The following is a 25,714-nucleotide window of genomic DNA, read 5'->3' as shown; positions in this document are numbered from 1 at the left end:
CCCCTTTTTCTTCCTCCCTCCCCACTAATAGTGTCACTGTGTAGTGCATTGTAAGGTGACAGTGATAAGTAAATAAAATTTGCAGTTCTGGAGATCTAGCTCTTGGCAGCTCTGCTTGGTGTGGCCACAGATCTTCCAAGTGACCCAGTAAAGGAAGAGGCAGCCAAAAAACGCTAACAACCTCATGAAAGATGATTTCAATGTGATTTGTGGCTTTCAGACAACTTCAGGAGAAGACGTCCGTGACTTTGCCAAGGTACTAAAAAACAAATTTCGAACAAAACGATATTTTGCAAAGCACCCACGAATGGGCTACCTGCCTGTGCAAACTGTCTTGGAGGGAGACAACATGGAAACGTGAGTAGCTCTGAAGTGTCTAAATAGCAGTTCATTTGATATGCTCTTTGAGCTCCCCAGCTGGTGCCAAATCCCTTCACTTCCTAAATGCATAAAGCCTCTTTCTGTCTTTCACTGCTGTTAACCTTGGCTGGCAGGAAAGCACAAGCTGGGATTCCAATTGCCATTGCCTTTGTCTGTTTTTACCTGTCTTTATACAGGAGCTACAGCTTTAGTTAGTAAAAGAAAAATACCTACTGTCTTACTGACAGCCTTATAAACTTCTAAGTTTGATATGGCAATTTGGAGACTAATGATCTCTTCATTAAATTTTTATTTTCTTCCAAATGGGTGTCTTTCCATGGTTTTATTTTTTTAATTAGGCTACTGTGTTTGCAAGCTTCCCAGCTGATTTCTTCTTTTCTCACCCTATAAATTCAGTCTTATTAAATGCTTTGATGTCTTTATGGAGAAAAAATAAAAAGAAGCAATAATGATGCACATGGAGAAATCAATGAGTTAACCCTGTTGCCTTTGGTTTTTTTTACAAGTTAAGTAAGTTGTTTAATGGCAATTGCATGCAGCTTGTTCTCGCTCTTTCTCTTTTTTTATTTTAGGTTTATTTTCTTCCTCACTTTTTGGTTGGTTGCTCTTCACATTCACTCATGTTGGTCTGCTGGATTTCTGATTTTCAGTTGTTGTGATTTTTTTCTTTTTCCCCAAAACCTTTCTGTAGTTATTTTGCTGCTGAGTTTCTTCTGCCTCTCTCTTCACCTCCTCATTTTTTGTCTTGCAGTCCTGTTACTCTGATCAACTTCTGGCCAGTAGATTCTGCGTGAGTACTTTTGCTGAAGTGTGCTGCTGCTGCTACTGCTGCTGCTGCGTTCCCCCACTTGTTTTGTTTGTTTCTTTAGTTTTACATAAATTCATTTCCTTCTTTCTTTATGATTATTTTCTTTGGTGCACTCTCTGAAGGAATGTTTTGATCCCAAATGAGTTGAATGGGATAAATCCAGGAATTCTCTGCAATCGTGGATTATGTACTGTATCCTCTTTCTGGAGTGTGTATTTTCATTGAATTAACAGGGATTTTGGCGCAGTCCTACTAATGCTTATGTTTGTCATTTAAAAGCTTGTGTTTCTGAATAAGTGTTGATCCCTCTGAATGTATACTAAATGATTTTTGAAAGACAGAAATTGAACTTGATGAATTCTATTCAGTTTCAGGAACGACATTGTTTTGTAGCAAAAGCTGTATTTGATTTTAGTGCAGCCGCGCACACTCATGTGCACTAATTAATCCAAAGCTCACTGGGTATTTTATTACAGTTTTATAGATACAGTAAGATTTGTGAAGGCAGGTTGGAATGGGGAAACCTTTACTGTATTTTCTCAAAAGTTAAAAAAGTAGGATTTTTTCACCTATGAAGTGGATTTTCATTCTTGCACCATTCCTGCACCTGCATTGTCTTACTATTGTAGTAATGCCCTTAGCATAAACTGAAGAGATACATAGATATATATTTACTGTTGTGGCATTTGCTACTACTAGTGTTACATGGATGGTTTTAGAATAATGTTAAATAAGGTTTATTTTTAATTCACATATTGATAACTAATGAGAAACCAATAAATAAGAGTTTTATATATTTCTATATGGTGAAATGTATATGGCTTGCACCTTCATGGAATTTTTGGTAGAATAAACAATAGTGAAATGTATATATTGGAATATTGATTTATAATTTTCCTTTGGAGCACAAACCATTGGGAAGTCAAGTGAAGTGCTCTACCTCTAGGAAATTTAAGCACCCAATAAACACTTGCAATAAATACTGCAGTCCTCATATTGTTGAGGATTCACCCGCGGAAAAGGCCAAAAGGCTGGAGACAGACTGAAATAGAGGGGCTTTGAACTTCAGGATGCACTTTCATTTATAAATGCATCTGGGGACGATTGCAGCATGCTATATACTCAACTGTGGATCTAGATTTCTTACCCCTTAGAACAACTTCAAAGTTAAAAGTAACATTTAAAGAAAGCCTGGATAAGATGGACTGACACAACATGTAATTTAAGCTACTATAACATACTTAATTCTAATTACTTCCAGTATTAACACCATAGGTTATGCCTAAACTGACAGCCTCACACGAAAGATTTGGTGTGGTATACTGCAGGGAGTTTAACTTGCATGTAATACTTATGAAAATTTGACAGATACTGGGAAACAGTTTGTTGGAGAGGTTGCACCTTTTATCAGGCCAACCTCAGGTATCTTCCTAGGCACAGTTCTTTTGTCTGGTCTGACAAGAGCACAGAAAATTAAGAAATGAACAGTGGCTTGGAAGAATTGCTCCTCATTTTGTTCTGCTGACTTTGTTCCTTTCCTTGATGCTAGACCGTGGGGATTACGACACAAGTTACTGAGCTACACATGTTTAAAGATGTTTCTCAGTTACAGGGCTGATTCAGCTGCCAAACCTCTTATTCTAATTATCATAATGCTTTCCCATGTTCTCTAAGATCTTGCCTTTTTCTAGTACTTTCATGCCAATCTGCTGGTAATCTTCAGAATACTTGAGCAGACCTGCCAGTGTTCAGCAATGGTAGTGCTATCCTGACATCAACATGCAAGTGTTCATAAAAGCATATGTATATATTTTTTCTTAGAAGTCAGTAATTCTGACTGATTATTATCTGGTATTTTGCGCAGATATTTTGCTTGCAGCCATGAAAGGGATAACTCACACCTTTTGTGAGAATTTGTGTCTTTTTACTTGGGCTGTGGGCTGCCAATGGACCAAATACAGTGTACTTGATTCTTCGCTTCCAAGAAGCATCAACTGAAATGCTGAACTGAAAGGGCAAGAAAAGTGCCCTTGTCTTGCCAGCCGGGTCTACAGGGTGCAGGGAATTGCAGAAGGTAGCATTCACCACTTGATTGCCACTTGACTGGAATTCCCCAGGCTGTTTCTGCAGAGCCCAGCTTGAGCAATGCAGCTGTGGAGCCCTTGTAAAAGAGACAGCTGACTGTTCAAACTGGTTAGGTGGACTGAGTATGTGTGCTGAAAAAGGAAGGACAGTGAGCTCTAGCACAGATGGTCATCTAAGAGTATGTCTGTCCAACAGCCTGAAATACAGCACAGTCAGCCTTAGGCTTTCTCAGATACTGGCAAAAATGTACCTCTGAGCAGCTAAATTCAACGCAGAGACTACAGTGCTTCTCAACAGGTTTGCTTTCTTAAGCAAACTTTCAGTAACCTGTTTTGAGGTAGATCTCCATTGCAGTATGTTCTGAAGTGGAGAAAAACCTGGAAATGTAGCCTCATCCCCTGCCTCCAGTTGCTGAAGAGACAGAATCGACAAGTTACACAACCCTGTGTTGCCTTCAAAATATACATAATCACCCACCTTGTTCACTTACAAAATTGAAGTTTAGTTTCCAGGCAGCAAATATGTGATCATGCAGTCAGGCCCATCTCTTGCCTTGCACTACTGCCAGACATCTCTTCATTGCTCAGTTAGTCCCAACCAAGTGCTGTCCTTTCCTTTGTACTGGTACAAACACATGTGCAATGACAGGGAAAGAGGGACTGGGAAATAATCCAGCTCAAAACTAAAGCTACTTTTAGCACAGATTTCTTAGTCTACACACAGTGTTAGCAACAACATTTGTGTGAGCATTGATAGTACCAGCTTAGAGCAGCTTAATTCCTGCTGTATGTCAGACAAATAAAAAAATGGGGATAGCATCAGTTTATCTGAAAACTGTTGTCTTGCTGCTCCATAATCCACTGCTCTAGATAAATTGTACCTTTTCCCCCCTCCCTTCCCTTCAACCTAGATGTTCTTACACAAAATAGGGTATCAAGTTGCAGGGAAGCAATTGTCCCTGTGCACGAATCTCTGCTGTACTGAGGAACTCTGTGAACTGAGTATTTATGCTCTGGTGTGCTGTTGTAATGTTTGAACACAGTAGTGGGTAGAAGTATGGTCAGAGGCCAAAGCTCATTTCAGACAAAATGAGATTCATGATATTTGGCCTTTAATGTCTTAAAGAGAAAAACTCTTTGCTGTTCTGTGAGAAGAGATGTTAATGATGATGAATTTTGTGTATCCACCATACAGCTCTACGAATTGTGAAGGATCCTAATTTTCTAGAGACCCTTGCAGGATGATTAGAAAACTGGAAGATGACCAGTCTAGTCGATATGCTGCAGAATTATCAAACTCCTAACATTGGAGCATTACAAATTATTACAGTTTTGGTATATAAGCAGTAAAAACAAAATCTATCTGCTTTTGCAATGCAGTGCAATCCCAATTGGGCAGACCCAGACTGAACTACAGTATCCAACAATTTAAAATGGGAGAAAGTCCTTCCTCAATCAGGAGCTCCAGAAGGAGTGTCGGCAGAGACAGAATAAAGAGATGTTGAAATTTAGCTAACATAGGAGATTGCCATACAGTTTGTGAATCTCCATCTTTTTTTTTTTCTATTCCAATACCTCATCATACATGTAGATACGTTAGTAAAATCTCTCCCGGCAGCAAAGCATGTTATCTGAGTTGCATAGGCAACCTAATTCCGTAGTGACATTTTCCAGATTTGAGGCTGTAAGAAACAATACTCTTATTGATGAAAAGCCCCATGAATTTTTTTCATCAACAAAAAAGTGCAGAGGTCCTCATACCATCTGATCTGTCAAGCAGAAAATCCGAAATAGTTGACAGTGTCCTTATGTAGAACACACGGATCTATGGTTCAGATTGCAACTCTGGAAAGATGCTAGGCAAAATCAGCACTGTCTGCAGTGTGTTATTAAAGGCTCATTTCAGACATCTTATGTTTCTTGTATTTATTTCTAGTTGCTCGTGGAGTAGTCCTTAAAGGCTCTTTTAAGTGGGATGTGCTGGAAGCAGGCAATGGAGCAGGGCGGGAGTAGAGAAGAGGTTCCCAGCAGAGCTTTTGCAGCTGGCATAGGGCTGTGTGTGGAACAGGATTACCAGTGAAAGAGGCAGGTGTGAAAGGAAAACCAGGGTGAAAGCTCTTCTGTAAATCCTGTGGGAAAGGGTTCTTCAGAGATTGGTGTGAAGAAGAGTCGTTGCAGCGAATGGATTGCAAAATGGTCAAAATGCCCAGTGTGGTACCAGAGAACATTGCATCGATGGGTTGAGGAGGCACACGCAGCGCCTGGAGTTATAATTTGCTGTTTATCAAACATAGCATAAGGTGTGAGGATGTGAGGGTATAGGCATAGCTAAGTATCTTTTTACTTTTAAAGGGGTATTGTTTGTGATTAATCAGTGTTTTCTGCCTTATAGGCCTGCCTCGTCCCCTCAGCTTTCACATGATGATACTCATTCACGCATTGAACATTATGCTAGCAGGTATGAGACCAGCTGGACATTAGGCAGATCTTTCTCTAAGCAATCAGTAAAAAAAAAAAATTCCAAAGGGTAGCTGCTACCTGAGCATTTCCTAAAGAAACATAGGGTTGGGGTTTTGCTTTCCAGGCTTTGAGATGCAGAGCATTGTCTGTGGTTGCTATTAACTAGCTTGTTGACTAACTTGCATGCCAGAGCATCTGTGTGGTCAGAAGTGGCCTTTAGGTTCTGTGGGGTCTTTGTTAAGCTGGGCACTCAGGTTACTGATGTTTTAATAGGGCCTGTAGAGATAGGACAAGGGGTAATGGGTTCTAACTGAAAGAGAGCAGTTTCAGACTAAATATAAGGAAGATGTTTTTAAGTTGTATGGTGAAACAATGGAACAGGTTACCCAGAGAGGTGGTAGATACTCCATCCCTGGAAACATTCAAGATGAGATTGAACAGGGCTTATTGCAGAGGGGTTGGTCTAGATGATCTTTAAGGTCCCTTCCAACCCAAACTATTCTATGATTCTAGGATTTTGCATAGAGTTTTGTCTTTAATATGGACCCTGGTGTAATCATACAACTCAGAAGAGCAGAAACCTCCAAACTCTTTGTGAATCTCAAGTGCCATTTTACTGTTAAGTAATTCACCTTGTGCAATACCACAAACAGGATTTTTCCTTGGTTTGGAGGATTAAAATAGCGGTATATTGCTCCTTCAGTTCACTTGTCTGCTTTCATACTGCTCTTAAGAATAAACAAAAAGCGGGTTAATTGCACAAACATGAAAACATTTTTCCACTAGGCAAGCAATTATCAAGGGTTGAGTAGTGAAAAATAGTTACTCCAACCTCTTCTTTCCCTCCCACAAAATCACTTGATCGGGAGAGGTATTTCTGAATTATGCAGAACATTTAGGAGGCTGAGTGTTTAAAACCAATGAGAAATGACTGATCATTACAGTTTTGATGATGACATTGCCAGGTACAAAGCAATTTGTGTAATCCCCTGGCATCTTAAGGCCTTTCTTTGGTTGTGGAATTAATTAATCATGAGGAGTGGAATATAACCTCAGAGAAGGGCTTGAAAACTTGGAAGTGAGTTTAGCCAGGTCATCGCAACACATAAGCGATCCTTTGTGATAGCTTATTGAAAAACTATTTTGTAATCAGCAGTATAAATTAATTTGAGTTTCAGATTCATTAAAGACATCAAGCTCTTTAAGTCTTTCAGGAATATTAGAGCAAATGAAGTTTCTGAAAAATGTAATTGATTTTAATGAGTCTTGTTTATTTTTCCACAGGCTAGCGGAAATGGAGAATACCAATGGTTCTTATCTAAATGACAGCATTTCACCTAATGAGAGCATGTAAGTAGGCTGTTTTAATATCTCTGGCATGTGTTTTCTTGTGAAGTTTAATAACTTGTAATGAAATTCTTTAGTGGATTTGCATGGCCATATACCACATCTGGTTCATTTTCATGATGAACTTATGTGTTTTCAATTGTAGTGTCTAGATTCATGGCCTATAGCTTAGTACCAAATTTATGCAACTGATGGTGGATACCTTCAAGATTAAAATTACTAATTTCTTCGAAAAAAATAGTGATATATTTAGCAAATAGTTCCCATATTACTTGGAAAAAGGCTCATCATCTGATGTGTTGTAAGGACACACATAAAAAGATTACCCTTCTCTCTGTACTGCAAGCTTAACTGCAAGGTTAAATTCTTGTAAGCTAGAAAATAGTTGTGGGCAAAGTGTCATTCAAAAGGTTAGTGAGACTAAACAGAACTCTTTGGTGTACAAATACCTGAAATACATTGCAAGTGTAAGCCAGGAGGGACTCATCGTCTCCACAAAATATTTGAAGTAGTAAACTTTAAAGTTGGACAGATCACTGACAAGCATTCATTGTACGACTTTAAATGTAAAGTCATAAATAAAAGTTTTAGTTTTAAAAAAGTAGCTCAATCTAATGTCACACTGAGACCATTCTGTGGTTACTGACATAGTAATATGTTTCTTCTCTCATGATTTCCTTGATCTTGTTTGTTTGCTGAATGAAAGGACATAGAATTAGAAAGCTAACTGAGTAATGTTTCTGAAAACAGAAGTACGTAAGTCATTGTCATGCTTGAAAATTTGGTCTCAGTATATTAACTCCATAGGAGAAGTCATAGCACAGATTCTGAATCAATAAAATTTGCCCTCAAATTCCAACTTTTCTAAGGGTGGTTTGGTTTTGGTTCTTTTTTTTTTTTTTCTTTTATGCATAATCTCATCTATTTAAATTTAATGTGTGGATTTGTTTGAAACTTTAGACAGAATCTTCTTTTTACTCGATCTGTAGCCTTTCTTTAGCACACAGTACTCCATCCAGTTTTCATGCCCTCACATTGAGATTCCAAATCATTAAGGTTGGTTGTGAGCCTGTGAAATGTTTTTGAGTAATAGTACAGCTATTTCTTTGTTTCAAAATAGATTCTCCTTTGACTTGGTAGGATTGTTGTACCAACCCTGTACAATCAAGTACATTATTTTGATATATTGGTTCAAAAAGGAGAAAGTTAAAATGATACCTCAAAGCTAATCATGTACAATGTCAGTATAGTTTCATGCAGTTCATGAAAACTTTGTTTCCAAATTGTATGTTAACTTTGTACTATTATGGAGAGTAGTAATGCATTAATAGATAGAGTTTAACATTGTTCCCACTGAAGTATTTCAGTGTCCTTAGTTTGGCCTTCCTGTTCGATTTGTTCTTTAGTTAATTAAAAGTTGTATTAATGTTTCTCAGTTAAGTCCTAACTATCCAGTTTGGGAATAAATCTGCACATTCTGAATTTTTTAAAAAATATGGGCGAGATACAAATCGCTGCTACTGCTTAACCCAGGAAACTGACCCTTTCCCAGCACAGATCAGGCAGCAAAAGATAGCCCTTTTTTTGACAAAAAAATTCCTAATTGGAGTTATGCAGGAGAGGAAAGCTGAGGTTGTCAGCTGTGGTAAATCTTGGCTTTAAGTATATGAGAAGGGGAGAGAAAGAGCCATGGACTCTGCAGAGAAGGAAAATTATCAGAGACTAGGTGAAATTGTTCAGCAGATTTTGCTTTAAGGTACATTGCTTTGCTGTTTGTTACAAAGAGTTCAGCAAATCTCTCTATAAGAAATGAGAGACTGGGAGTGAATCATCTCCTCATATTCACTTCAAAGTTAAAAATGAGGAAGTGAACAGCCTGTTTATTCTCCTCTGTTTTCCAGAGATGATGAACACTTGTTAATCCAGCACTACTGCCAAAGCCTGAACCAGGAGTCCCCCCTGAGCCAGCCCCGAAGCCCTGCCCAGATTCTGATTTCTCTGGAAAGTGAGGAGAGAGGTGAATTGGAGAGAATCCTCGCAGACCTGGAGGAGGAAAACAGGTAGGTTACGCTGTCTGCTGCCACAGCCTTTGCACACGTGCTACAGGGGCAAATGAAAGTTTTCTCTCTCTGAGAGATGAGCTTGACATCATATCATCATTGACTTGTTCCCACTTCCGGTAACTTATTCCCACTTCCATTGTAGTGTTGTGCCATCACTACTTCTTTCAGGAAATCTTTCAAGCTTTTGAAGACGTACCCTGATCATCTGACCTTCATCCTGCCACCTGTGACAAGCTCTGTTCACTGTGCATCATAATATTTCCTTCTGCTCTCCTGTGCCCTTTATTTCCTTGATAGTAATGAGTTTCATACCAGTGTTACTTCATCTTGCTGTTACACAAGGAAAAAGGCAGAGTTTCTTGGAAAAACAGGCTTTTCTCAAGAAGGTTGTTCACTGGGATACATGAGGTTTTGAAATTATCTCAATTCAGTTGAAGTAAATTGTAAAATAATTGAAATAATATGAAATAATTGTACTTTACAAGTAGATGGAATTAACTTTCATAGCTTTTTAAGGGATGAAATGAGTTATAAAGTTGTATTTTCTTTCAACAAATGAGTACTGTCAAAGCAGCTAAAAGTTGGCCCCTCATTTCTTTCTATTTTTTTTTGTATTGCTTGTTGTTTCTTTAGCCTTTCAATACCAAGTATCATTTACCACTTTTAATTTCAAATTATTTTATTTAACCACAAATACTCCCTCATGACTGGATTCTTGTAGCACCACAACACTACAGTCCTCTTTCTATGGCACTCTGGAGTCTTAGGCCATCAGCATAAAAACATGTAAGAGCTGGCAGTGTCATAGATCTTCTCTCCATGCATAAGTCATCTTTGGATGGTACTAATCAACTGCAGTGGCTCCATCGCACTTTTTATCAGTTAGGATTTGGGACAGCATAGAGGATCAGTGAGTAAGAAGGATGAGAAAAACATTTCAGGCAGAAAAGCTGTAGTAAACAAAACTCTTGCTCATTGAACAGCAGTGAGATTTAGTTAGAAACAAACTCCAAACTTCCCATTACATAGCAGATAAAGCCAACTACTTTCCAAAATGGAGGAAAATACATATTTTGAAATAAGCCATTATACTTTGCATTTTCAGGATTTATATAGTTAAGAAATACTGGGTAACTAGTACAATACAGATAATAAGATAGCTTAGTTTTCTGGGGACAGTTGTTATTTTTTTAATAGGATTAGGTAGTGAATCATGGAATAAAAAAAACCCCAATACAATGCTTTTCTGTTTGTATTGAAAATAAGCTGCCCACTAGAAAGGAGGATGCCTTTTAAAGCAGCCTAGTTTTAGATTAGAAAGTTGATATATAAAAATAAATATAGCAAGGAATTAGATAGCTAAATAGGCTAAAATAATCCCTTTCAAGGTTAATGCCTTAAATTTCAGTGTGAGCTTTATTTAATGTAACAACTATTCATGGGTAGTGGCACATCAAAAGATCTCTGACAGGAATTACACCTCAAAAATACCTGTTTTGAAGTTTGCCAATCCTGGATTAAACAACAGCTGTAGACTATAAGCTTGGTTATAGCCTGTTTTCTCATTTGTATTACTGGAGGCACTGTTATGGACAGGATGCCATCACAACCAACCTTGCCTTTTGTGGATGCTTCAGGTCTCAGTGCAGCTGGGATGAAGAGGTCTGTTTCTGTAGGACAGCGTGGAGGTCACATTGTTGTGATATTCATTGATTATGACAAAATCATTACTTTTGTCTCTGCAAACTGCTATAAATAGCTTATACTTAAAATGTGAGGTGGATGCTGAATAGTGAACAGGTTCTTGTTGTCCTAATAGCTTGTCACAGCCAGATAACTGGTTTTACGGAGGAAACAGTGGTTCCTGTTTAGAAAAACAAGCTGTTCAGACAGGGTCAGTGAGGAGTCACTCATATAACTTACTTTCCTTTAAAAAACAGTCTTTTCCCTTTAGATTTCTATTCCCTAGTCTTTCTCCTCCTTTGAGTTCATGCAAACCTCTTTTGGCTGTTGTCAAAGGTGACCAACAACTCAGTGCCTAATTCCGTGCATGAACCCAGTTCCAATGAGTGAATTCCTTCCCATGCCCTCTGAGCAAATGTTTGTTGCAGCAGCATGAAGACTCCGTAAATCTGTTTCTGGGAAATGACCTGAACATGATGCAAATCATGTTGTGACCACCTGGTCCTCAGCCCAGCCTTAAAGCACCTGAATTGTTTCAACTGCATCGTAAATACCTTGGGACTTGTTGCTGGAGCATGTCTCCTTGCTGGTGCCGAGCTGGATGTGGTGCTTATGCTGGGGAAGGCAAGTGGCTGGGCAGCTAGCAGTGTTAGGTAAACAGTTATTCTTTCCTGCTTGTGTTGACACAGGTTTTGTTGCATACACTGCTGGGGATTTTTGACAACGAAGATTTAGTTCTTTCTGCTGTATCTTGTATTATTTTACAGTGGAAGTCAGCCCATGCAGCCACTTCTCAGCAGCTCTTGGGGAAGCTGCATCAAGTGCCAACACGGAGCAGTACTACGATATTCCGAACACTTAGTTGTCATTTCTCTTTTCCTTCTGCTTTCCACTATTTTCTGCTTTTCAAAAAAAAAAAAAGCCCCTTTTTTGCTTTGTGTTTTGATTTTTCTTTGTCTCTCTTGAGCTCTTTATTGAATTCTGACCTCCATTTGGTTTTCACCTGCAGTTTATGGTCTCCAAATATTTTATCTTGTTACTTAAATGGAAGACCCTTTGAAATTGTAATTCTGAGGTTCTGCTTTTGGACAGTTTAAAAAGATCTGTTGCCTATTTTGAATTCTTCTGAAATGTATTATCCAACTTAGAAACTAACCAAGTTGAGACAGTTCTCACTGGGGGTTTTTTTCAGTTCCAAGGACCTCTTCTTAGATATTCATTATTTATCTGCTAGCATTTTCGTACTTCGTACTTCTGTGGCTTGCAAATAAGACTTCCTTAAATAATTTATGGCTAAAATTTCACTTTTAAATAATTTATATTTGCTAACATGTGAGTATTTTAGAGAATGTTTTCAATTGGTGAAAATGTTGTATTTGAGTATAAGGCCTTCAGACCGATGCTCAGCTTTACAGCAGATGGATTATTGTGATAAGACTGTTTCTTATGTATGCAATAAATGTAAATTTGAAGTTATAAAACTGTCCCAAAAACATTTGAGATTTCCTTAAGAGTAAATATATTGCAGAAACAGAGAAGACAGATTTCTGGTGTCCATCCAAAGTGGTACGCTACATAGGTTATTCTGCAGGATAGGTTATACTGATAGGATGTACTATGCTAGTGTTAAGTGGAAGCATACATTTTGCAGTGACAGAGGCCCAGAACTTTTTGCAAAGAATTAAAATACATTCCTACTGGTTTAATGACTAAAGAAAAAGGATGTTTCCTAAACATTTTAGTTGAGTCAAAATCACTGGCATACTTCTGCAAAAGGGAGACTTCTGTCATGTTCTCTTCTTTTCCTCTCAGTTCCTAGCTGTATATACCAAAACTTAGTAAATGAGATCTACAGCCAGAGCTAGTTGCCTTTCCTTTACTTTTCTGACTTGCACTTGGAGCAGAGGGGGCTGTCCACCACTGGAGAAGCACTAATACCCCAGATCTCAAAGCTGCTTTGTTTCTGTGCAGCTATGGTGTTCCTTCAGATGTGAAGGCTGATGAATGGCCTTCTCAAATAAGTTCCTTCTGTATAGTTGCCAATAGTGAGAAAGTGATATATTTCTAAACATCTTGTGGCTCCTCTTGGTATTTATTTTGGCATTGAAGAAGGGAAACTAGATCTTCTGAGGGTGAAACATAGTGAGTAAACACTGGCACTCCAGTGACAGGGGTAGGTGGTTCAGTTACCAGCTTTGTCCATATCTTTAGACCACTGGTTTTCTGTAGGGAAATGAAAAATAAGAATTCAGAAATTCTCAATTGCTTCTAAAAGGACTACTCAGCAAATGGGGTCCACTAGGATTTCTGTCACCAGGCAAGTAATGCCACCAGTGATAGATGGCAAAGAGCCATGAGCTCTTCGCTACCCAGCTCTTTGCAGTTGCATAAATCAGGGTTGCATTGCATGCTTCCTCTTATTTTTCTTCATGAATGCTTTAAAGAGGTGCAAGCATAAGAAATGAGATATATAAATATATGGGAGTTGTCTTTCTATATTTCTGTTACTGAAGTGTAGCATGGATCAGGAGATGCAGTGGCTTCGTTTGCGATAGCCTGATGTAAAAGTTACCCAGCCTGAACTATGGTGGAGGGAGGCTAAGTTTCACAGTACTGTCTCTGCTTGCTTAGTTACATTCATTTAGAGAGGATTATGCTTTTATCTCCCCCTTTCTCTTATGTCGCATTTTGTGCTGAAAATGTCAAAGTGCTTTTCCTTGGGACACAGAGGCTTCACACTGAGGGCTGTGGGCAGTGCCTGGCTTGCAGCAGCAATTCTTTTTCACCAAACAGCTTAAAACTGTTCCAGAGGTAGGAATAAGAGCTGATTGTTCTCCAGGATATTCTTACAGCAGGTTTCGACTTCTTTCTTTCTTTTTTAATTTTCAGCTTTTTCCCCTATGTTAATACAAATCTTCATGCCTATACATTTAGATCCCAATTACTGTGACATTATTGATCATCTGCACTCCACATCACTCCTGCAGCTCTGAAGGGAGTTTCTGTGATGATGAGTCTCAATTCTCCTAAGGCCTAAAGACTGTGTTAGCTGGACTGAAAAGGTGCAGCTGGAAAACTCAGTGATACAGGTGTTCTGGGCAAACTCACATCCGTCCTTCAAAATGACATTCATTTGTTCCAGCAATGTTATGTATTTAATTATTGAACTCACAAATTCAGACACACCTCTACTTGGATAATGTGCAATATCCTTCACACTTTTTAATTTTATTTTTTTTTTACTGTAGGGTTTCAGAAGGAGTTTTTAACTGCTTTGTATGAGACATGAAGGCATTTTTATCTGAATTACTCCCTTGTCCTCACTTGTTTTCAGTACCATGGTTACTGGAAGGACTTCTCTACACTGATAGTTGAGGTGATAATTGTAGATTTCTTTGTAGCAGGATACCTGATTATGTTGTGAGTATGACCAAGGGTGGTATTTTATCTTTTGCTTTACAGCACTTCAGACTTTTGAGTCTGCTGTTTGTAGAGTATTGCCCATATCGTATATCTGGGAAATTTCTCAAGGGGTAGTGATAGCCACTATCTACAGACTTTGTGAAAAACAAGCTTAATGATCAATCCTGTCTAAACTTTAGTTTGCAGTAAGACTGTGTGTGATACTGCTGTCATGCTCATTCCTATTCCCTTCTGTATATTTTATTAATTATTTACCAGTTCATTTAGCTATGAGTATCAGAAGACAACATCCAGTATAGCCTATATTTCTTTTTCCCAGATTATTTTCATGGGCTTGAAACTATATTTCATTGAAATAAAAACTTCCCTTTAAAAAAAATAACTCTTTCTTGAGAGGGTGGTCAAACACTGGAACAGGCTTCCTAGAGAGGAGACCTTTGCCCCAAGCCTGTCAGTATTTAAGAGGCATTTGGACAATGCCCATAACATGCTTCAGCTTTTGGTCAGTCTTCAAGTGGTCTGGCAATTGAACTAAATAATCTTTGTAGGTCCCTTCCAGCTGAGCTATTCTGTATTCTGTTCTTAACTCCCCGTAACTCCCCTACAGCTACTTGGGAAGGGAAACACCATAATTCCAAATGTCCCCCCTCTTTCCTTCTTTCCCCCAGCTTTATATGCTGAGCATGATGCCATATGGTATACAATATACCTGGGGTCAGTTGGGGTCAGCTGTCCCGGCTGTGTCCCAGAAAACCTCTTGTGCACCCCCATCCTGCTCACTGGTGGGGTGAGAGGCAGAAAAGGCCTTGACTCTGCAAGCACTGCTCAGAAACAGCTGGGTTATCAACAACCCTGGATTATCAACACTGTTTTGAACACAAATCCAAAAGATAGCCCCACACCATCTACTGTGAAGAAAATTAACTCTATCCCAGCCAAAACCAGTACAGTGGCTATTCTGTATTCTATTTGTAACTCCCCACAGTTTTTTTCCCCCTTTGTGTGGGTTTTAGAGAAAGAAATCTTGAATTTTGGAACAACCTGGAACAACCTGTAGTTAAGAATGACCTACCCCTTTTTTTTAATCTTCTAAAACTTCACTAGAGGAGGGATCATTTAAGTCAGACATCCTTTAGGGATCATATTCTGGGGGGTGCCACAGCCGCAGATTAGCAGGTGTCTATCAAATAGCTGCTGAGGAGCGCAAGTACATTTGAAGGACAGCCAGTAGCCTGTCTTTGTCCTTGGCCTTGCTTTCTTATCTATGCGAAACAAAGTATATTGCTTGAGATCTTGTTCTGCTCAAAATAATGTACCTTTAGAAGAATTTCAGAGCTCAGTGAGGCTTACTGGGAGGTGTCTGAGGTGCTATTAAGCCTCCAGACCAAACTGTCAGTGTGTACTGTGATTTGCAGGCAGAACTGGCAAAAAGCGCCTGTTTTCACAACCTCAAATAAGAACAACTTGGAAAAAATAAAATCTGGGTCGCTGCTTGTGATGAGTAAGCAGTTACCAGAGCATCCTCCCTCTGGGAAGCTCTAAAGGAACATCACAGCAACAGAATCCCAGTGCAGTTTATTAGCCTTCCCTTGCCTACAAAGATTCTGTTGCAAGTTACTGTTTTTTGCAGTTTCGGACTGCCTTATCCCTAGCAGGGTTTCAGTTTCTTACCTTCTGTGCTCATCCTGCTTGGTAGGGTTTTTTCATGTGGACCACTGTAGATCATATTAATCTATGGAGTGTTTTACTGGAGTAACACTGGAGCTTTACAGAATAAAAGAACAAGCTTAGCAGTGCCATAAAGTTACAGTAGACTGCAGCAGTCTACACAGGTCAGTCCAAATGGAGATGAAAATTGTAGCCCCAGAAGTTAGTATAGTGCAGTTTAACAGAGCAGTTCACTAATTTGTCTTTTTGTCATATTAAGTTAGTAATTTTAGAGCTAGGCTGGAGATGCAGTTGCAAGTAAAAAGAGAGGAGAATGATGTGACCTGAGTGGCGATGGCAGAGTTGCAAATGAGCTGTTGAATTCTGTGTTTTGCTCTTTCTGCGTGGCCACCTTTCTGTTTTAGCTCTCATCTGTAAAACAGATAGGCCAGCCAGGTGGTATCCACTTTGATTAGTGTTTGTAAAGGGCTTTGATCACCCAAAGTCCTCTTTTAGCACTAATTGGTCCTCGAGTGTATTTGTGAGTGGAAGTGAACAGGCAGTCCGACTTGTGCTGGGAAGGATAAAAAGCAGGAAGCAGAGGAAGGGCTGATCCCAGGACAGGCTGTACCCGGGCTTCGGGAGGGTGTCTGGAGCCCAGCCAGCCTTCTGCGCTGTGTGCCCTGCAAGGGAATTAATCGTGAATTCTGATTTCGGAGAAAGCCTTTAGGCAGTGTTTATATCACAAGTCCATATAGTATCAGCTCCATGCAAATCTGTGAGGTGTAAGCCTACATGAATATACATGCATGTGGATTCAGCAGAATGAAAGGCAGGTGGTGCAGGTGAGCCTCTGCCCCCCTGTGGTTAGACACATCACACCACACAAGAGAAGGTGCCTTCTCATTGCCCCTTGCAGAGGATAGCCTAAACTGGCCTATTTGGCTCCATAAAGCTTTTACCTTTTTGTTATTTCTCAACAGAAACTTGCAAGCAGAGTATGACCGTTTGAAGCAACAACATGACCACAAAGGACTGTCCCCACTGCCATCCCCACCGGAGATGATGCCGGTTTCTCCACAAAGCCCCCGGGATGCTGAACTCATTGCAGAAGCCAAGCTGCTTCGCCAGCACAAGGGCCGCCTGGAGGCCAGGATGCAAATTCTGGAGGATCACAACAAACAGCTGGAGTCACAGCTGCACAGGCTGAGGCAGCTGCTGGAGCAGGTGAGTCCTTAAGCCTTTCTTCTGGATCTCTTTCCAGTAGTACGAAGTAGAGTCACTTTTCCAAACAGCATGTGAAGCATTATCAATAACAGCAACATACCAAGAAATCATATCTCTGGAGGCTAGTGAGAGAATAATATTAAATTGTTCTACAGATTGCAAGTGAAAAGGTGAAATCATGTTTTGGTGTTCTTAGTCTTCCTCCTTGTTTTATTGAGAATTTGAATCCATTGTTTGCATGGATATATTTACGTAGACAGAAAAATTATGTGTATTCATGGAATAAAAAATACAGAGATACAAAGATTTGTGTAAGTGTACTGAGAGATTGTTAGTCTCTTCTTTTTGTCTTCAATTTTCAGCCACAGGCAGATGCCAAGGTGAATGGTACAACACTGTCATCTCCTTCTGCCTCTTTGCAGAGGTCAGACAGCAGTCAGCCAATGCTTCTTCGTGTAGTTGGCAGCCAGACTTCAGAAACCATGGGTAAGATAACAAAGTTCAGATTGTCATAAAATATGTAGTCCCATTTTTCCAGAAAAAAAAAAACCTTAAAACCAGAAAATACTCTTCTCTCTTGTTTAGTTCAAATAAGAATGAAATACACATTTGCAGTGGTCCTAAGTGTCATCACTAAACAGCTGACTGTTGTATTTGAACTGACTTTCACCTATTAAGTGTGACATGGCTGATTTAAATGCACACAGTGTTCATTATGGCTAAGAGATCAAATGTATGATTAATCATCTCCACATTAACTGATATGATCTTTTTAATATGTCATGTCTCAATCAGTAGGACTGAGCTGTCACTCATAGTGCTCATCTAGTGACTTCTAAATATCACATCAGATGTGATAATGAGTTGTGGAGTAAGGTTAAGTAATAATATTCTGTAGCTAGAGGCTTGAATTATTATTTTGGTGCTTTCAGTAACTGCTTTGTAGCATTTTCCTAATTTCCTATCTGTTATATAATCAGTAAGTATTTATTACCAAGTAGTAAGGATTTTCTGCTAAACCAACCATTGCAGCATCTTTAAGCAAATGTGCTTAAATTATTTATATTAGATAATGTTATACATTATCTTAAAACATTTAGATAATGTTTTAAGACTGATGATAATATTCAGCTTCATGCACAGAAAATTGCTTAGTGTATATTGGAGAGAGGTTTTGGGGGAGAGTGAGAGACTTACGTGAAAGCTTTGCTGTGGTTAGTGAGAGAGTCAGTGACAGTGAGAAATTGAATGGGAGGGGACACGCTGCTGTGTCTGAAGTTCCATCGTGGTGGGAGATGCAGCTTGTTCGTAGCCTTTTTCTTTCATCCTGAGCATAGGCAGTAATATCCGCCTGTGCCACTATCAAACAAGATGGGTTCTGTACACCCTACAGCAAAAAAAAAAAAGTGAAATGAATTGTACCTTTAGGAATGCTTAAGTTAAATCCTGGGGTGAGAGAACAATCACAGGTAACAACAATTTCATTTTCATCTTTCTTTAACAGTATGGCTGGGAGTAAATATTTTGCTATGTATGGCATACACAGAGTAGACATCATGTATCAGAGTAATTTGCATCAGCTTTCTGAAGAAATGTCATTAATTTTATCTCATAAAATAAATTAATCAAAACACACAAGAAAAGACAGGAAGACACTAGTTTCCAGTTATCTTATTAGAAGTCCTGTAGTTTTGTATTTTATACTTTATTACGACAAAATATAATAATGTATTTTGTTTCATTTGACTCAATATAAAATTATTCCCATTTAACTTGTGAGGCTAGAATTAATTAGACTGCATACAATCATATAAACTGCTAAAACTTTCTAAAATTTAGACATAACATGGGCTTCTTTCATTGTGCCAATATGCAGAAGGACAGTAAATTGTTGAATTATTATCAGTATGATTGTGTTGAGAGTCAGCAAAGCAATGCTGTTGGGAGCATGGAGTAGAGCTTATAAAAAGAATTGCTAACTGAGCTAACAAACCACAAGTAATTCAGTTTGTCAAGTCTCCTTTCACACTAGAAAGCTTTACTTGCTAGTCTGAGAATTTTCTGAAGCGTGACTGAAAATATTCTTGAATTGTGAAGGAACTAGAGCGGTGTTGTAATCAATGTTCCCATGCAGCAAGCATGTACCCGATAATGAGGGAGTCATAATTTCCACAGAAATACTGAGGATCTCTATGTCTCTCAGGCAATCAGGTAATGTAGTGGTAGCTTTTATATATTTTTCTTTTTGAGAGGATATCTTAGAAGGTTTTCTTTGAATGTAGACCCACTGTGCTTCTCTGTCTCTCTGCTTTCTCAAGGAGAGATTACTGTGACAGGTTTTCGAACAGCAGTGTTGTCCAGCCATTTGGTAAAAGCAGTAACCCACTCACATCCTAATTTACAAAGAGAAAAGCTTATCCCTTGATAATCTGAAATACAACTGGGCATGTGGAAAGGTTCTGCTTTTCTTCTCACAGAGTCCTAATGGAAAAGTCCTGAACTTTGGCATTTCTCCCTCAGTTATGCAGCAGAGGAGGTTCTCTGGGGCATGTGAAGAACAAGAGGCTGTTCCTGAACTGTAATTTGTTCAGGTACCACCAGAATATTTGAGCCCCCCATTTCTCCAAGTCTTTTGTAGAAACACAAATGGGGAAGACTCTTTTAGATAAAGAGAGGTAGTTGAGGTCTGAAGGTGTCTTTACATTTGTCGGATTGCTCAGCTGACACCTTATTTTCTCATGTACAAAAAAAAAATGCTCTGAAAAATCATCCATATGAGAAAAAAATAAAAATTATGCATTTTAAATAAAGGATACAGCAGTGTTAAGGGTCGTCACAGTTCACGTTGTGTTATTGCTTACCAGAACATTTGGAAATCAGTGTCCTCAGTTCTTCTTGAGCAGGACAGCAGAACCACGGCCCTCTTCTTTCAATCTTTAGGGCCAGGTGGCTTCCTGCAGGCATTCTGATAAAGGTCCTCAGCCTGGGTAGAAGTAGCAAGATCTCACTTTTGGGTCTCCATCTTAACACCCAGCCGAGGCTGGAAGGACATTACTTCTGCTAAGGCACCTTTATTAGTGTAACTCTTGATGCGAAAGTAACTCATGGTGGGGGTTGACTTGTGTGAATCCAGCACCACTCAAAAGCTGAAAGCAGTCTCAGCAGCTATTTTTGGATCATTTATGATAGAACAAAAGACGCTGATATGAAGACCATCACTTACATGAATTCAGAGCTTCTTGGAGAAACTTCACCCCACTTTTTGTACTGGAGTGGGAAAAAAAATTACTCTTGGTCAGTAATAATTCTTGTGAAACTACTCCTAACATGAGGCTGATGCTAAGCCTAAGTAGGAAGTGTATGCAGTCCTAAAGCGTTCCTTTATCATCTCTTTCAGTAGGCTTTCTGCTAGCATTGAGCACCTCAATGTTTAAAGAATGTAAATGCTAAAAGAAAATCAGGCAATTTGTCACTCAAGTTTAGTAGGGCAAGACATGCTAGAATGTCGTTTTCAAAATGAAGATGTACCTCACATGGTTATTACAGAAGGAAAAATTGCTTTTGTGTTTTATTAGGAATAAAAGAAAACTAGTAAAAAAGGAGAAATTCACTCAAATTATACCCTTTACATGTATTCTATCTTCAGATATTTTATTTGTATTGGAGGCTAGGGTCTACAGTAAAATCAACATATGGATTTTAGTTATCTGAAACTATGACAAAAAAAACCCCAGTAAAAATAAAATGTATTGAATTTCCCATTAAGCTGGTGCCCTATAATCAGGTTATAGAAATTATTCAGTGGGAGAAATGTATTTCGCTTTATTAAACTGCCGCTAAACCATTTTACAGTACAATTGAATGTTCTTGGAGCACCAATCTGATGCAATTAAACTGTCAGAAATATTAATACTGATGCAGATGAGAATCTGGGTTTCTACTGATTTACGAAGCTTAGGCAAAGCAGTGCTAACATGAATCCAGCCCTATTAGAAAGCCGCTCAATAACAGCACTCGCAACAGCAATTTCTTTTTTCCATTAATAGAATAAGAGAAGCTGAAACGAGTGTCATTTATGAAACAAAATGTTCCTAGCAGACATTTTACCCCACTTCTTTTACTAGAGTGAATTCTTTCTTAAATCCCCTTTTACAAATTAAAAGTCAGTGCTAATTGTTTAAAATACATTGTTTAATTTCACTTAGATCCTTAAAAAGAAACAAAATAGTCAACAAAATCCACCTTTAAAATTTTGACTGCATTCTAAGCAGAAAATGTGTTCAAGTGAACAGCCTTAGCTTCATGAAGGACATATGCAGCAGCAAGCTGTTAGCAAATGGTGTTACAGAGGCTCTTATACAGTGGTGTGGATTTGCTTTCCAGGTGAGGATGAGTTGCTCAGCCCTCCCCAGGACACAAGCACAGGTTTGGAGGAAGTGATGGAGCAGCTGAACAACTCCTTTCCCAGCTCCAGAGGTGAGCACTGCTGCCTGTGGCAGATGAGAGGGAAGAAGATAAAAGTGCTTTCTGTTCCTTGATCTCTTCAGGGGGTTGTGTGTAGGTTGCAGTTTTCTTGCTGTTCTTCATTTTTAACAATAGCTGTAGAAAAACATGGTTTAGAGTGAGAAGCAGCCTGCTTCTCCTTTACCTTAAGCTACCTCCACAGGTAGCCCTTGCTAGATACATGAATGAAACAATGTCTGTCTGAGATTCTTTTTTCCTGAAAATTTTCTTCTCTTCCTTTTTGCCATGTTCATTTTCTCACAGCTTTTCTCCTTTTCAGTTAGCCTCCTCGATGATTTATTTTTAATGCATGTCTTTGCACATTTTTCTTCTGTTTTTACCTTTCTCCAAGAAGAATGGTGTTTGAAATAATATTAAAGTTCTGAGTCAGAGACCTGACCTTGTAGACCTTGTAGCACTCTAGAGTCATAGTTCAAAGTGATAGAGTTAAAACAATTGGGCTGCTTGTTTGTGCAGTATAGGCTGCAGTTGTCCTACATATACAGCATTTCCTTCAGTGTTTCCATTTCGCTCATTCCTGTTGTTTGCCAAAGATAAGCATTTGTATTACGGGGTTTTATTTGTTCAACCTTTTTTCATTTAAGAAGGTCTTTTCTGAGCCCAGAGGAAATATTCTGCTCAGGAAAAATGGTTTAGATGCTTAGCAGGAGGGGGTAACTTTGGGATACTACCTGTTGCTGTGAAAGAAGGCTCTTCTCTTGGCAGAAGAAATTCCCAGTGTCTGTTGACACCTGTTAGGTGGATTTCAGTAGCTGCAGAGACTTTACCACTGTCACACATCACCCAGTGGTTCTTCTTTAATAGATAAATGTGTTAACCATTACACTAGACTTTCAGTGAAGTGTTCTTCATCCTTTGATCTCAAAGCAAGCTCAGCTCTCACCAGGCACCATCTGTGAGTGAGAAAGAAGAAGGCAGTATAAACTGCATAAGATCCCATGCTACAGACCAAAAGATAGGATCATTTAGAAAGATGTTACTGAAGAAAATATGATACAGTATATTCTTAACTACATTCATCTCCACCTCAGCATTACATTAAAAAGTTGTATTTGCCTAGATATTTGTTATCAGAGACAAGAGATGTAAAATCTTTCATACATTAGTATATAGATGAAAACCGACTTATTTTTGAAGTGTACGCAAGGTTGTACAAGAGTGTACACAAGTGTGTACACCGGGTTGCAACAGACAGTGCTTTTTTATCAGTGACCATCATATCTGTAAATATGTTGTATTAAGGTGATCTTGCATAATCGCATGTGTCTAGATGTAGATACATGTGCTAAAAAATTCACCAAATATGGTATCTAATTCATAATCATGATGACACTGACAGTTTCTTTTTTTAAAAAACGAGCTTAGTTTTAAGTAAAATAGGAGCAATTTATGAAATAACACTTAATGAGGTATTTGAAATACTACATACATCGGTTAATATTTTAATTCCGTAAATTAAGCTATAATTTCACATTGTCATTCTGGTGATCAAAAAAATATAGTCATTTAAAATACAGAGAAAGAATGTATTGCCTTATTTTGTTTCTCCATTCAGTAACCATGCTAAAAGAGTAGTGTGCGATCACAAGCATCCCTGAAAGAGATTGCAGCCTGTATACTGTCATGCCTGACTAGCAGCCTTAGAGGACAAAAATGGTCTTCAGCTGCATGGAGGGCTGTGAGTGAGGAGGAGGCACTGTCTTTGTTTGACATGTGTTGTCTTCTATCCTCCTCATCCAAGACTTGAGAGAAGCTTCTGATGCAGAAGCCAGAAGCAGGCACAGGCCACCAGGCAGTAAAGCTTCCCACAGGACTTTTCTTCTGGGCCTGACCAAGGCATGTTAGGCTGAGCCAAAATCTGTCTCTTCCTTTCCCACTGGCTACACAAAAAGATTAGTCCAGCTGGGAGAAAGAATATTCACTTTTGCATAAATTGTACCTCGTTTTGACTAAGGAGATTAGGACCTTGATGAGGTTTGTTTCTTCTTCACATATCTTTTGGTGCATTTGCATGAATGCCAGGTTTGTAGAGTTGCTTTTGGTTGAGGAACAGGCATGTTCAGGCCTTCTGTGAGAAATAGTTTGTCTTACAACCAGAGCAAATGGATTTCCATTCACTGGCTGATATAGAAGGCTACTGACATTGTCAGTTTTGCTGAGATCTCATGCAAACTTCAGTTACTGGAATTTTTTTCTACTCCAGTTTTAAAGTTTAAATTATATTCAACTGATACCCACATAAACAAAGCTTACATCCACTGCCACAGCCTCATGTAGACCATCACTGTGAGATGAAGGATGCTGTGGTCAGTCAGTCAGATTCCACTGGTGTCAGGGATACGACTGCAGGAAGGAGAAAAGAAAGCAGGGTTGACTGGTCTGAACAAACCACTGAATCAGAGGCCTTTTTGCTGCTGAAAGATACAAATCAGTATCTTGGGTTTCCAATCTATAATAAAAGATCAAAGTGTAATTGGAAAAGAAAAAGCAGTTTGGCAAAGCAGCTGAAGAGGGTATAGTGTAAGGACTCAGACATGGTACTAGTAATGTTTTATTTCTTTGCATTATAGGTTGCATTGAATCTGAAGCTATTTGTAGTTATTCAGAAAACAGAACAATAAGCCCAAACAAGTGATGGCAACAGAGCTGTAAAGAATACATTTTCTTACATTAATTCTTACTAAAAAGAGTTAAAAAATTGTCAGATGCAAGAAAACTCAGTCATCTCAGTCTGGCATTAAGAAGTGTGTTGTTGATACAGGAGCATATGAAATATTTAAAAGGTGAATAACAAGTACTTGGATAAGGTGGCACCACATGTGATGTATATAGCTTTAGAAATTAAAGCTAGAAGGAAGGTGGATTAAATGCCAAAGATTGACCAATACTAGAAGTAGATTTGTTTATTTCTATACTAATATTGTAGAAAAAATCTGCTATGATATTCATAGACCATGCAGTTCCAGAAGAGCTGCAGAGGACAGAGGGCACTTGTCAAAACCTGCCTAGACTGAAACAGAGAATAACAAAATGAAATCCAGGAAGGGAAAATAACCTGAAATTTACACATGGAATCGATTGAGGAAATCTAGGGATATATCGGTGAGGTACTGGGATGGGTTGCCCAGGGAGGTTGTGAATGCTCCATCTTTGGCAGTGTTCAAGGCCAGGTTGGATGAAGCCTTGGGTGATACGGTTTAGTGTGAGGTGTCCCTGCCCATGGCAGGGGGATTGGAACTAGATGATCTTAAGGTCCTTTCCAACCCTAACTATTCTATGATTCTATATTAAAAGGCCTGGGAAGTTACTGGCAGAACATTAAATGTAGGTTTCCTTTGTGGCCTGTAAACATAAGCATGCCAAATTTCAAGTTAAATGTCCAGCTCCAGCATATCACAGCATAGGAAATTATAGGCCTTTTGAATCAGGGACATGATTCTGGGTATTCTATTGATCTTAGATTAGCGACAGTTGTGCAGAATGGTATGACAAGAGCAAACTAGACTCTGAAGTCTTTGGTTTCTGGGGAAAGTTTAGAGCTGAATAAGAAGCGAAGACAGTAAAGGACTGATTTTGGTGCTTGGATGCTCAGATGCATAGTTGAACATCACATGACACAAATTAAAAACAAAACTATTGAGTTTAAATACCAGCAATAGTATCTGAAGAGTAAGATTTGCTCAGTTTGGGAAATAATTTTCTAAAGCAAGTAGTAGCTCTTATTTTGGACTTCGGAAACAAAGCAGTAAAGTGTAGTAGTAATTAATTGCCACTTACCTGGAGATAGATTTGGTTTGATTATGATATTTTCCCAGCTTTTCCTACATAGAGTTGTTTTTAAAAGGACATCAAGGCTTCACAGCATCATTTTGAATGCATTTTAGAGAAGCACATGTTAAATGAATAATGTTATAGACCTTCACAACCACATCTCTGATGCAATAACTTGTGTGACTATATACCTTTGATAGGGTTTCTCAGTTTAACCTTTTGACAGTTCTTGGTATAAGGAGCATAGGATGTCCGTGTTCTTTGCACAGCTGACTGCTGGTGCTAAAAGCCGTTTC

The 25,714-nt window shown here is 38.8% G+C and overlaps 1 protein-coding gene and 1 long non-coding RNA gene across 11 annotated transcripts in view; one reads left to right on the top strand and one right to left on the bottom strand.

Annotated features, from left to right (window-relative positions):
* DMD (dystrophin) overlaps positions 1–25,714 on the top strand; it is a 1,017,291-nt gene that overhangs the window by 979,440 nt on the left and 12,137 nt on the right. For 4 of the 10 annotated variants that reach the window (XM_034074485.1, XM_034074493.1, XM_034074488.1 and 1 more), the window contains 8 exons: positions 221–357; positions 1,133–1,171; positions 5,666–5,731; positions 7,018–7,083; positions 8,982–9,140; positions 16,880–17,123; positions 17,486–17,609; positions 21,507–21,599. In XM_034074485.1, the coding sequence (XP_033930376.1) occupies positions 221–357; positions 1,133–1,171; positions 5,666–5,731; positions 7,018–7,083; positions 8,982–9,140; positions 16,880–17,123; positions 17,486–17,609; positions 21,507–21,599 (928 nt within the window). The remainder of the gene's footprint in view (positions 1–220; positions 358–1,132; positions 1,172–5,665; positions 5,732–7,017; positions 7,084–8,981; positions 9,141–16,879; positions 17,124–17,485; positions 17,610–21,506; positions 21,600–25,714) is intronic. The other 6 variants (XM_034074494.1, XM_034074489.1, XM_034074492.1 and 3 more) reach the window with 4 other exon arrangements.
* Positions 21,367–23,973, bottom strand: LOC117438976 (uncharacterized). Its single transcript, XR_004551119.1, has 3 exons — positions 23,886–23,973; positions 22,319–22,540; positions 21,367–21,722 (listed from the first exon to the last, which is right to left on the bottom strand). It is a non-coding gene; the product is annotated as an uncharacterized lncRNA (long non-coding RNA).

This window comes from Melopsittacus undulatus, chromosome 2 (assembly GCF_012275295.1).
Source record: "Melopsittacus undulatus isolate bMelUnd1 chromosome 2, bMelUnd1.mat.Z, whole genome shotgun sequence".
NCBI lineage: Eukaryota > Metazoa > Chordata > Aves > Psittaciformes > Psittaculidae > Melopsittacus > Melopsittacus undulatus.
The sequence above is the reverse complement of the archived record's forward strand: the minus strand, read 5'-3'. Positions and strand labels throughout refer to the sequence as shown.